This window comes from Coregonus clupeaformis, chromosome 3 (assembly GCF_020615455.1).
Source record: "Coregonus clupeaformis isolate EN_2021a chromosome 3, ASM2061545v1, whole genome shotgun sequence".
In the NCBI taxonomy this organism is placed as follows: Eukaryota; Metazoa; Chordata; class Actinopteri; order Salmoniformes; family Salmonidae; genus Coregonus; species Coregonus clupeaformis.
The window spans coordinates 40574000-40587918 of NC_059194.1; the positions used below are offsets into that span (position 1 = coordinate 40574000).

General features: G+C 45.9%; 1 protein-coding gene across 5 annotated transcripts in view; it reads left to right on the plus strand.

Moving 5' to 3' along the window:
• lrba (LPS responsive beige-like anchor protein) overlaps positions 1-13919 on the plus strand; it is a 290109-nt gene that overhangs the window by 208973 nt on the left and 67217 nt on the right. For all 5 annotated transcript variants that reach the window (XM_045208535.1, XM_045208534.1, XM_045208539.1 and 2 more), the window contains 3 exons: positions 2086-2226; positions 4838-4957; positions 9465-9617. In XM_045208535.1, the coding sequence (XP_045064470.1) occupies positions 2086-2226; positions 4838-4957; positions 9465-9617 (414 nt within the window). The remainder of the gene's footprint in view (positions 1-2085; positions 2227-4837; positions 4958-9464; positions 9618-13919) is intronic.

Below are 13919 nucleotides of genomic sequence, written 5' to 3' on the forward strand. Positions count from 1 at the left end.
ATTTTATTTGTGCCTGTGATCAGAATCATTTGAGAACATAAATATCTATTTGATCTGCTAACAGTATATCAGCACAATGACATGTTACTGTATGATGCATTTCTTCTGGTTCCAATATGGTAGAGGATTTAGCATCACATAAAAGATTAGACATCACCAACCCCCTCTTGTATAGTTGAGTGGTTATGGGTAGCAGTTGGCTAGAATAGTACTTTTATAAGTGTAAGCCAAATCTATGGCGTAATAATGATTCTACAATAACCATTTCCCAACACATACCGAATCTACATTCTTGATGAACAACAGATTAAACCCTTATCCAAGATTAAAGTCTCCCATATTCTCCTCTTTGAAGCAGTAACACCATCTAACTCCATCCATTGCTTATTCTAATCTCATTCCCATTCAAAGTCTAATTAAAAACAACGATAGCAGCTCATTTATCCGACCGCTCGTCAAAGTGCTATTCGCAGGCACCGCCTGAACATATTAGCCCAATCGGTGGCTTTCACTCGATCAGGGCGCTCCTCACCGGGGACGGCCCTGATGTACGACGCTGTCACCACCGCTCTATTGTACCGCCCTCCTCGCCGCGCAACGCTCTCCACCCGGCGGTAATTTACAGCAGTAAACAATGTAGAGTGTAGATCTCTCTCTCTGTCTCTCTCTCTCTCTCTCTCTCTGTCTCTCTCTCTCTCTGTCTCTCTCTCTCTCTGTCTCTCTCTCTCTCTCTCTCTCTCTCTCTCTCTCTCTCTCTCTGTCTCTCTCTCTCTCTCTCTGTCTCTCTCTCTCCTCTCTCTCTCTCTGTCTCTCTCTCTCCTCTCTCTCTCTCTCCCCTCTCTCGCCTCTCTCTCTCTCATTCCCCTCTCTCTCTTTTATTATCTTGCTCCCCCCCCTCTCTCTCTCTCTCTCTCTCTCTCTCTCATTTCTCTGCACTCAGTCTCTTTTTATTTTAGATTCGTCTTCCAGCCTTTTCTTTTTTTAATGAGCTCTACGGTTATTACGGCAATAAATCAGTCCAATCGTTGTACTGTATAATTCAGTGTGTGTACTCCCACCCCCAGTAGCCCTGGGTAAGCCAACAGTGTGTCACTGTCAGCATAGCCCAGCACACTGTGTCGGCATGAGGCGGTGTGTGTGTTGGTGTGTGTGTGTTGGTGTGTTCCTGTTCTTTTCCAGTTGTTCGAGTATAAGGAAGGTAATTGGGTACGGTCTTGAATGGGTGCACCCTTGGATACAATCAGAACACACACACACACACACACACACACCATTACACCCACCCGACACAGTAACAGCAGCATCAGATCAATAGCCTCTCCCCTGCCTGGACGAGGCCTCCCATGACAGCACTATGATATGAGAGAGGGCCTATCGATCCACCAGCCAGTGCTTCATCTTCAAAAGGCCATCATTCCATTACCATTGATCAGAGAGGAGGTGTGTTTGGAGCGAGGGATGAAGAGGAGGCTAATAAAAGACTAATAAAAATGTAATGGGTAAAAAAGGGATTTCTAAAAATGAGCATTTAAATAATAAGCCAGTCTCCGGCGGGTATTGGTTTCTCTGAGATCAATGGAAAATTAATGCAACTGATCAATTTTTTAGACCCACAATGGCGTCTGCGTCTCCTGACCAGTGTATTAGCTACAGATTAATAAAAAAGGAAAAAGGAACCTCCCGGCCCTTGCTATTGATGTTCCTAGGCCTCCTTTCATCGCAACACATTCGTTCTCTCTGACAGACTAGCCGCAGGGGGTTGTGTTTCAGGGCTATGAAGTGAAATGCACTCTGTTGGAATGGATTGATCTTCAAAACAAAACAGCATCTAATATTCATTCGACGAATGCACAAAGGTTACCAATATCATTTGAATATATATGCCCTGGGTTTGAAGCAATGTCTGCTCTCTCTGAAAGCTAAAAGAGTTCAATGTACTGTGTTATAAAATGTTTCTTTCTTCTTTTTGTACTGTCACTCTTTCTCTCTATCTTTTATCTCTATCTCTCTATCCATTTTTTTGTCTATCAGTCTCTCTGTTGTAATAACGTTGTAATAACATTTTACGTTTCTTACTCCTCACAGCCCATTGGTGCCCTGAACCCCAAGAGGGCGGCGTTCTTCAACGACCGCTATGAATCCTGGGAGGACGACCAGGTGCCCAAGTTCCACTACGGAACCCACTACTCCACCTCCTCCTTCACCCAGATGTGGCTGCTGCGCATCGTAAGTTACCTACCCACAATTATACCCAAACTATATCCACCCCACCTACACCCCGGTAGCCTAGCGGTTAGAGCGTTGTGCCAGTAACCGAAATGTCACTGGTTCGAATACCCGAGCCGACAAGGTGAAAAATCTGTCGACGTGTCCTTGAACAAGGCACTTAACCCTAATTTGCTCCAGGGGTGACCGTACTACTATGGCTGACCCTGTAAAACAACACATTTCACTGCACCTATCCGGTGTATGTGACAATAAAATGCCTCGCTTGTAAAGATAACTTGCCTTTTTGACACATTAACATTGCTAAAGACTTCTTTTGACCTCAATGGTTCAACCTGGTACATTTTAAGGTTAAATGAAAATACTAAATACCACCACGAAAAATGTGTATAGAATAGGATTTTATATCAACTGTTTCATGTAAAACATGAGAAAATAGGCCTACATTTTTGTCACTGTTTTATGAAAAACAGATTACATTTAGAAATGAATACATTATAGTTGCCACAAACCCGTCATGTTGAAATATTTACTAAATATTCATCATTAGACATGGAGCACACCTCATTGCAGCTAATTGTTGTTTTATAATTGGACACGGACGCATAAAGAGTCGGGTTGATTTATGTCATAGTGAAATATAGGCCCGATCTACATGCAAACTTATGCACAGAGGATTGTCCCTGGCTGGCCATGGTTATTTATTTACATGTTGTGCTGCTCGTAAAACAGAGAAGTAGCACGCCGAAGCAAAATTCATCATGTGTCGTATTTTCTTTCTGTGTGTCTGCTTTGCAACATAAGAGGAACTCTGAAATGATTTTTATTTGTAATAAGTTCAGCAATACGTATTGAATTTAGCTTTGTTTAGTGAGGGGCTATTATTCTGTAATAATTTTTTACGTCTGCTGCTGAACTACTCAATCTAAAGCTTTCATTAAGTTATCTTTCTCCCACGTGATAATTTTGATTGTGTTCTGTTATATTGATCACTGTATGAAACCCTCATACTGCCAATATTAGATACCATCACTCTTTCTATACCAACTACGGGGGACTGTTCTACCATAGAGGGAGGGGTTCTAACCTTCTCCCAGAGCCCTTGGATTGTCCTGTAATTGTCCCAGTAGCTCCCTATGGAAACAACCATTGATCCCATCACATCATTAGCTGGCTTATTGCTGGCTTATTTTTAAATCCACTTTACCAAAAGCCCTTCAATTCAAGTGTCAACGTGTGGACGGGATAGGAAGACCAAATGAACACTAGGACAGACCTTAAAAGGCCTGGGCCTGTATTCAAATCATCTCAGAGTAGGAGTGCTGATCTAGAATCAGGTCCCCCCTGTCCATATTATCGTATTCATTATGATCTAAAAGGCTAAACTGATCAGTACTCCTCCTCTGAGGTCATTTTGGTCTCTGTCCTAATTGTCCATGTCATTTCCTGTGTCGTTGTAGTAGCGTTAGCCTGGCTAATTGTGTCCTTCTCACTTGGGGGCTATTGTTTCGGAGGGACAGTCTATTGATCGACACAAGCAAGATTTTAGCGTGATTAGAAACGCACCAATAACACAACTCTATGGGCTTTACAGTCACACAGTGACGCTTGCCGTTCACTTAGTTAATTTCAGCGGTTTGTGACAAGAAAGTGTCAAGTAGTGAGACAATCTGTCGCCATTGCATTAAGGGTATTAGGTGTAAGATATTACCTTAAAAAGCAATTTACGTAAATGTAATGCTAGATTTGAGTGTTTTTTAGCCAATAGAAAATGCTATTATTTATTGGAATATACACATTGAACTGCAGTACATACACTGAGTGTACAAAACATTAAAAACACATGCTCTTTTCATGACATAGACTATCCAGGTGAATCCAGGTGAAAGCTATGATCCCTTATTGATGTCACTTGTTAAATCCACTTCAATCAGTGTAGATGAAGGGGAGGAGACCGGTTAAAGAAGCCTTGAGACATGGATTGTGTATGTGTCCCATTCAGAGGGTGAATGGGCAAGACAAAAGAGTGCCTTTGAAAGGGGTATGGTAGTAGGTGCCAGGCACACCGGTTTGTGTCAAGAACTTCAACTCTGCTGGGTTTTTCACGCTCAATAGTTTCCCGTGCGTTTCAAGAATGATCCACCACCCAAAGGACATCCAGCCAACTTGACACAACTGTGGGAAGCATTGGAGTCAACATGGGCTAGCATCCTTATGTAGCACGTTTGACACCTTGTATACTCCATTCCCTGACTGATTTAAGGCTGTTCTGAGGGGGTATACTCAGTGTACACATTCAGACTACTTTTACTATAGTATAAAAACTTAATCATGAGGATGTGGGGTCAACTGTCATGTCCTCTTCTCCTTTTTCTCAAATGTACACTACAGCGTCACAGCACACCATTAGCAGGATATGTGGATAAATTATCGTTCTCTCCTTCTTCTCTCGTTCTTCTCTCATTCTTATTCTTCTCTCATTCTTCTTCTTCTTCTCTCGTTCTCTTCTCTCCTTCTTCTCTCGTTCTTCTTCTCTCGTTCTTCTTATTCTTCTTCTCTCGTTCTTCTTCTCTCATTCTTCTTCTCTCATTCTTCTTCTCTCATTTTCCAGGAACCCTTCACCACCATGTTCCTCAACTTCCAGGGAGGGAAGTTTGACCACGCTGACCGCACCTTCTCCTCCGTGTCCCGAGCCTGGAGGAATTGCCAGAGAGACACGTCCGACGTCAAGGTAGCAACACACACATACACACACACCAAATACCACACACACACACATACACACACACATACACGCAAACACACACACTGCCGCCGCCTCCTCACAGTGGAGTTAGCTGCTGAAAGACAGACAGTGTATCAGCTAGAGAGGGCCTCTGCAGTCTGCACACTCCTCTGGACGTTCACACACAAGTTCACACACACCGAGACCCTCAACACCTCCAGACCCTTCAGCAGCCTCCCAGTGTGAGGAGAAGCCAACACTGTCCAGACCCCAGGAGCCAGGGAACATACTAGTATAGGAGGAGGGGATGGTATCAGTCTCTAAAGACGGGTTACCTTTTAGTTGTGATAGAAGTGTTTTGATAAAATTATGGTTTTCTGTGTGGAAATAAACACATTTTAGTTAGTTTGTGATTGATGGATATCTATTGATTTAGATAGTGGTATCAGATTTTGCATATAAGAATATGTTCTTAATATGCTCTTCAAAGCTAGGGGGTCAAATGTCAACATTATCTTCCAAACATATTCCAAACAATCAACGTTCAAATTACACCCTTTTCGTTGAATTAGCCTAAAGCCTTCTCAAATGCCCCTCCTCTCATCACCGGAGAGAGAAAGTGGCTAATCAAATGAGCAAACAAACACACTGGGCTAAAAACAACAACCCCACTTCCTCACATCTAAAACCTCTCCACTCCACAAAACCTGACCTCAAACTGAAGGTCGGCCATTTTACGAGGCCTCCGGCTTCCATGGGGTCGACCGGGGGAGGCCTGGTGTAAATTTGTCCAGTCTGAGGTGGCGGCACGGGGGCCGGTGGTCCCCTTCATCCCCTCACCCCCCATGGCCCCTCTTAACAAGGTGGGGTAAATACAGGGGGCTACCCCGCTTCACCCCTCTGCTAAACTCTCTGCCCTGGTCCCACCATTATGTGCAGTGGCCCCTGCTCTGCAGTGGTCAGAGGCCAGCCTCTGTGATCCCCAATCCTGTCCTGTCACGGGTCACTGCAGGGGCCGCAGCCCCAGGCCCCCCTCCCCCCTCGTACACTTCAACAGTGCACACACACTGACACACACACACATACACACAGCGATGCCTTTGGGCTAAGGCAAAAGGTCAGGCGGGGTCAGGGGATTGTGGCCGGAGGTCATCACAGTCTCTCCTACGCTACAGACAGACTGGACTGGGGGCTTTAACCTGTTATCACCCCTCCATGCACTGGGATACAAAACACACTAAGACTTTTACCCCTTCAGAAGGAATAGAGGGGTTCTTAGAGTTTCTTACAATAGTCCTGAAGCTAAAGCTAAATGGTATACTTAGCATGCTAAATTGATACATCTCATTTGTAACTCCTCTTTGTTAACAAGGTGAATGAGATCATCCATGCGAGGAAAGTCGCCAGAAGGTTATTTTGACTGAGCTAAACTAAACTCAACATGGAAGCCGTGTTATTGAGTGCAGGGTTGAGCCTGGACCTGTGTGTTTTGATGTAGAGTGGAGCTCTTGTGGTTGATCCACTGTGACAGGTCTAGACTGAGACTAGATTCTCTCTCTCTCTCCCTGGGCTTTCGCAATCAAGTGTTACCGGTAATGCGAGCCATATGTTTCATCATTGGAGGCAAAGTGCAATCAACCGTCAACTCCTTCCAACTCCCCCAGCCACCACTCCACCCGACCCAGGCCAAAAGAGCAGGCCAAATCTACATTTGAAACAAGATGGCTGCCTGTACTCATAAATGTTTTAAGAGCGTGGGTCACTTGTTAAAGAGGAGGGTTGGGGCCTTAGAGACCCAAACTGTAGATGAGGATTGGTCTGACCTGCCATAGACCCAAAGCCCAGTGGAGAAGGGGCCCAATGGGCCAAAGGTTCAATTCAAGGTTGACTGAAGTAGCGGAGGAGGCAGGGAGGAGGCGGGGCAGCGGGGGGAGGAGGCGGGGCAGCGTGGGGAGGGTAGAAATCAGGTTTAGTTTGAACCTTTGATCAGTAGTCTCTGAAGCTTTCATGGTAGTATGACATGGATTGGTTGTGATGACCAAACATGTGCTTGGTTCTTTCTCTCCTGACTGACCTCCCCTCAGGTCCATCTGTAGGTTTGGATATGTGGTTATGGACTGACACAGGGTGTCTCCCTGGCTAGCTACCGCCCCATGCCTCGGGTTACCACACACACAACACATCTAGAGGAAGTGAACTCACTGGCTTCCTGTCTAATCATGTATTTGTCTGCATACTGTTGGACGCAGTGAGGACTGTTCTCAGGTCTGAGCTTGATTGATGGATTGATAGACAGTCTTCCAGGGATTCTGTGTGTGTGCGCGTGTGTTTTGCGTGCATGTGCATGCGTGCAGCCTTTACAGAACATCCGATCACATGCGCTGACCAGTTCCCAGCCACTCCTACCTGTAGCCTCTTTGCCATTATGTATTTGCATGTCAGGTTGTCATACACAGCCGTGTCACAAGAAGACAAGGACATGACAGATGGGTGTTGACTCTGGTCTAGTCATCCCTGATGTCAGAACGTCACCCTGTCTCTGTCTCTCTGTCCATCAGTACAGTGACCAGTCAGCAGGCCCAGTCACACTGTGTTCTGTCAAAGAGTTCAGGGTCTTGTTCATTAAGTCATACCGTAGCAAAACCTAGGCACTCCGTTTTGTGTCAACTGTACACTTCCCAGGAGACGGTTTAACTGGCTCAACTCTAGTCAGACAGAACTGGGTTGTGTTCATTAGGGTTAGGGTTACACATATTGTAACAAAACGTTTTGCAACTGAAAAAAACCAAGTGTTCCTTATTGGACTAGTTCCGTTTCGGACAAGTAGTACCTCCCCATCTCACTCTGTTTTCGTACGTTTTGTGCCAACTGAACACGACCCAGGAGACATTACAAGACAACAGCTCCTCAGCGCTTTATTAACAGGCTATTTTATTAGGAGTCACTCACTCACTCACTAGCTGTTGTTTTATAGTGGAATAAAATTAAGAGTTATACTTCTATTGTGGCTTGAGTCTTCATAATTGTGGTGCTCTGTTTATGTATCTGTCATATGCTAGCTTTGGATGTATCATTTTGAAGTACGAGTGCTCGGTCCATGCGTAAATCCATTGTTCAATTCCCTGTTGTGGAATATGGCAGTAGTTAATGTTTGACACTCGTTACGTTGACTGGTAGGTTCAGTATATCATAAGGGGGAGATGAACGCTGATTAAGCACTCGATTTACATTTGGTGTCATGCTATTGTTTCTTCAACATATCAGGAGCCGCCAGGAATTGGGATAATTCAACACATGCTTACATTGACCAGTCTCGCCAGTTAGTTACCCTTGCCCACACACACTCCTAACGACATTAGTGTTTTATTTATGTTTGCGGGATGGCAAAGATTTATCAGGATATGTTTTGGTTCACCCCATAATCTAAACATTTATGTCTTTGTATATGAAGGCATTTCATACACATTGAGGCTGAGCTATGGTTTGTTAGAAATGAAGCACGGTTTAAACAAAAGTTGATATCCTCAAGGTCTTAACATTTGAGCTCTTCAGTTTACACAAACGTTAATGTTTTTTGGGCCCATCTTTCAATATCATCATTCTATAACGAAGTATTAAACTGTGCACAGACACACAATCACATTCTGGTGAGTTCTGTGGCCTGTCGTTCATTCTACTCCTACATAACATCCTTTGAGAAGCATAGAAAATAGAATATCATATTGGAAACCCCAGTGCGCGCGCGCACACACACACACACACACACACACACACACACACACACACACACACACTAGGTTTTGATGCCTTTTATCAGAGTGCCTGCCTGCAGTGTGGTAGCAGACAGGCAGCAGATGAGCAGTCTGAAATGTAATTTCCATGAGTAATGGCACAGCTCAAGTGTTGCGACTAGCGTCTGACTAGCTGTCTGAGGGACGACAGTGGCAGTCCCAGATTAAAGGACCTTCCGCTCACACACACGCACACACACACACACACACACACACACACACACACACACACACACACACACACACTCATATCTCCACTTGCATTCTAAATGTACTTTACACAGTGGCTTCTCTCTCTCTTTCTTTCTTTCTTTCTGTCTTTCTTTCTGTTAATTAACTATCTCTGTAAACTGTAGCTTCACACTCTGAAGGTCAAAGTCCCCTGTTCTTTATACCTGGCTGTCATGATGTGGATACTCTGTAGTCACATATTCTAGTGTAGTGTAACACACACTGGGACTGGAGGCTTTTATCTCAGAGGATCTTAGCAGTATTATTCAAATTAGAAAATGGCTTACTGTAATAGTGTTCTCCCTAATTAACTAAAAGTGTTCATTTATTGATAACAAATATTAGACAAAACTATTCTAGAATGTACTATTTACACTAACAGTACATGAACATTAAAGCACTTTGTGAAAGTACGGTTCAGGTTGCCTCTATAGTGTGAATTGGGCGTTAATGTCCCACTTCTTCTTCTGTCTGTCTGTCTGTCTGTCCAGGAGTTGATCCCAGAGTTCTACTACCTCTCTGAGATGTTTGTAAACGCCAACAACTACAGCCTGGGAGTGATGGATGATGGGACTGTGGTGTCTGACGTAGAGCTGCCGCCGTGGGCCAAGACCCCCGAGGAGTTTGTACGCATCAACAGACTGGTACGTCACACACACATATGCAGTTATGCACACACACACACACACACCCCCACACACACACATAAACACACACACACACACACACCCACACACACCCCCACACACACACATAAACACACACACACACACACACCCACACATAAACACACACACAGCACTATCTTCCTCACACGTTATCAAACCACTCCTCTGAAGCCCTGTCAAGTCCCTACCCCTCCTCCATGCTAGGCTAGTTTAGCAGGAAATGCTAATGAAAAGAGACGGTGAGAGAGTGTTATTTCCTGTCCAGCGCCGTTCCCTTCCTGTTACCTGAGCCTCCTGCTCCTCTGACATGGCTCTGTCTTTGGTAACTCTGCTGGCAAAGCAATCTCACATTTCTCCAAGGGGTTATTGAGGAGGATGATGTAGTGTCCTGTTTCTGAGCTCTCCCTCCTGTCCCCAAGCACACTAGACCTGTGTATATTTAGTTGATGTCAGAATGACTGTCATAGTTTTATAGCACCGCAGTGACTGCAGTCGCCTCCTACACACACGGAGAAGCAGCAGAGATTGTGCTCAAGATTAGATATCTCCTCTCTCCTGTTTCAGAAGTTCCAGAAGGTCAAAAAGCTCCATATTTTTGTGGTGTCATGCTCAAACTGTTTAAACCATTGCGTTGAGAATACTGCGCTGAAGATTGTGAAATAATGAACGTCTCAAATAGTCTAATGGCTTCCTCCCCTCTCTCCTTTCCCGAAACAAGGATTCACATAAACCACTTCCGACGATTGAGATGCTCTCCCAGATACATATTGCAGAGCTAGTAACCATCAAGCTGTCCAGGCCTGCCATATGGTTTGACGATACTACTACTGGCATGTCTTTTAGGACCTAGATACTTCCGACCTCTCTCCAGTCTCTGCCCAGGGGTGGTAATGAGTGCTGATGAGGTAACAGGGAAGGCTGTGCTGTGGTGATCAGGCTGTGCTCTGTGACCTGTGTCGTGGTGTTAATCAGGACGCTGATAGGACCCAGCCCCTGTCATTAATCACACAACCTGAGGTGTGACACACCAACGCCACAGAGATGGCTTTTGGGGGAGGGGAGTTGTTTCGGGAATCACTCAGACACACATACACACATTGCTGTCGTCGATGTACTCACACACATGCGCATAGACTCATTGCCACACACTCACAGATGGACAGACCTGTGTCGGACACAAACACACACACAAACACATAAGCATGTACACACACGCATTTCCCACATTTCCTTCCAGCTGGGTATGCTATCCCCAGTCAGATGGCCTGGCTGTGTGGTGATTGGACAGTTGGACATAGTTCTGCTACAGCAGTGTGTGTCCTGCTGTTCTGATCTACAGTGTGCTACCGTCTAGTGGACAGATGATCTATGGAACAGGCTGTTACTGCAGATGGTACAGTAGGTAGTCGAACCACTGGAGCCTACAGCTAGTTAGTGACCAGGGCAGCGTTTGGCTGGCTGACAGTTTGACTGCCGTTAACTGGCAGTGCTGTAAGGTGCACTGCTCTGTGACACTGTCTGACTGCAGCCGTGGGGGGATTCAGTGAAGGGGTCTTCACATGAAACTCAGATGTCCTTAGCACGTCTTAACGGTCCCCCTACCGCTAAGCATAGCAGGAACTCCCAATGTGATTTAAGTTCTGATCTCTTCCATAGAGTATGACTGAGCGTGGTAATCAAATATGTTTCTTGCTGTGATTCAACTATTGTGTATCCGTAATGGTCTCGTTTCCCTTCACTGTAATTCCCGTGGTGCTCTGCCCCCTCCAGTGCAGAGGCAATTATGCCCAACCTAAAACAGCCTCACACACACACCATTACAGTGCAGATCGATCCAGCACTTTGTTTCTCTCCTCCACTGTGTGCCAATCCAGCCGATATTGATCCATCCTGCACAGCAGAGCAGCTCAGCAGGTAGAGTAGAGAACAGGTGGAGAGAGGGGATGGGTTGTGGTGCTCCTAATAAACACAGGATCTCAGGGCTCAAGGCTTTGTGAGAGAACACACTGGAAGTAGATCAAACCATAGTTGAATTTCATTGCCTACTTATTTTGGTAATCTTTGTTACATTCAAATTCAACAATTTATAGTATCAGTTCTCAATAGAAACAATTATGTAATCTGCATAGATGAAGAGCAGTGTTTCAATTATCTGTTTAAACTATCTGTTTTCACGTCTTTTGTCTGGACATCTAAATGCATTTCCCATCAATAATACCTCAGTAGGAACAGAAGTTCCTTTAGTTGATGTGTTCCAGTGGGACATCATATGGTGACGGAACAGATATTATTGCCCACAGGGACAGAGCTGTCAGTAGTGTGTCTGTGGTGTCTAGAACAGCCCCACTCCCCAGCTGTAATGGAATATCTGACAGGCCAACACACCTGGAGCTACTGAGACAGACTGTCCCTCAGGAGAACAATGAAAGAGATTGTTCTCCACCTTGCTAAATGTTATTTCAAATGCCATTTCTTTAAGACTGTGTTGTGTGTAGGCTAGATGTCACAGCAGGTTTCCCTTTACAGTTGTCGAAAAAACAGAGGAGGACATTGACATTGTATCAAAAACACGTAGGTGTGTCACAAGATCAATTACAACTCCAATAACATGGAGAATGTCCACCGAAAGAGAAAGGAATGCAAGTTAGTTTTGATCTGTAATGAACATTGAGTGTCTTGAGCGCTCCTGGGCATAAACCCTCTCATTCTAGAGAAGAGGCCCTCCTCACATACTGCCACCATTAGAGGAATTTAGTCCCATCACCCTGGGGAAGGGTGGGGGGAGAGAGAGAGAGAGACGGGGGGCGGACTGGGCTTCCCCTCATGACTGATAGCTGCCATTAGAGGGTTCAGCTGGTTCCTGTAACATTATGAGAGAGAGAGAACGACAGCGGGAGACTGAAAGAGATGAGCAGTGAGGGGTTGAGAAATAGAGAGGCTGAGATGAGAGGGGGAGAGAGAGATGAGCGGACTGAAGGAGTTAATGGGGCTGTTTGGCTCTTTTAGCTCGTTGTCTGCTCCTAATGGCCCAGCAACACCAGTCACAGACAGCAGGATGGAGGGAGGGAGGGAGGGAGGGAGGGAGGGAGGGAGGGAGGGAGGGAGAGGGAGAGAGAGACTGAGTGCCAGAGCTGCTATGCTCGTTAAGCACCATAGATGATTAACAGCTAATTAAAGCCCAATCTGGGAAGGCCATTAAACCCTCCACACGGTGAAGGATTGTAGCGCCACGTAAAATGGCAGGTTGTTTTTCCGTTTTGCATGAGGGAGAAAGGTAGTGGTGTGTGTGTGTAGTCTACAGCTTGTGCAATGTTTTTGTGGTGTGTGAGTTTTTGTTTGTGAAATTAGCCTGTATTAGTGTCCATATGTGAAGATGTAGGCCTAATTTATTTTAAATTGAGTTAAGGAGAACACAATGTGTTCTAGTGCCATTTATTTTGGTATTTGCATCTTGCTGCTGCATCTTGTGTGCTGAAGTTTTGTAGATGTGTTGACAGTATTCTGCAGTAACCAACCAACCAACCCCTCCACCACCCCTCTACACCTCAACCCTCCACCAACCCTCTACACCCCTCTCCACACCAACCCTCCACCACCACCACCCCTCTATACCCAAACCCTCCACCACCCATCTACACCCCACTCCAACCCTCCACCACCCCTTTACACCCCTCTCCACACCAACCCTCCACCAACCCTCCACCACCCCTCTACACCCCTCTCTACCCCAACTCCTGTACACCCATCTCCACCCAAACCCTCCAACACCCCTCTAAACCCCTCTACACCCCAACCCTCCACCACCCCTCTACACCTCTCTCCACCCCAACCCTCCTCCACCACCACCTCTCTCCACCCAACCCTCCTCCACCACCACCTCTCTCCACCCCAACCCTCCTCCACCACCACCTCTCTCCACCCCAACCCTCCTCCACCACCACCTCTCTCCACCCCAACCCTCCTCCACCACCACCTCTCTCCACCCCAACCCTCCTCCACCACCACCTCTCTCCACCCCAACCCTCCAACACCACCACCCCTCTACACCCCAACCCTCCAACACCACCACCCCTCTCCACCCCAACCCTCCAACACCACCACCCCTCTCCACCCCAACCCTCCAACACCACCACCCCTCTACACCCCAAACCTCCACCATCACCACCCCTCTTAAACCCAACCCTCCACCCCACTGGCTCCCCTAAACACGGCTCCTTGATTGACCCTGGCTTATACAGCTCCAAGATTCATTACCCTCATTGTAAATACATAGGTTTG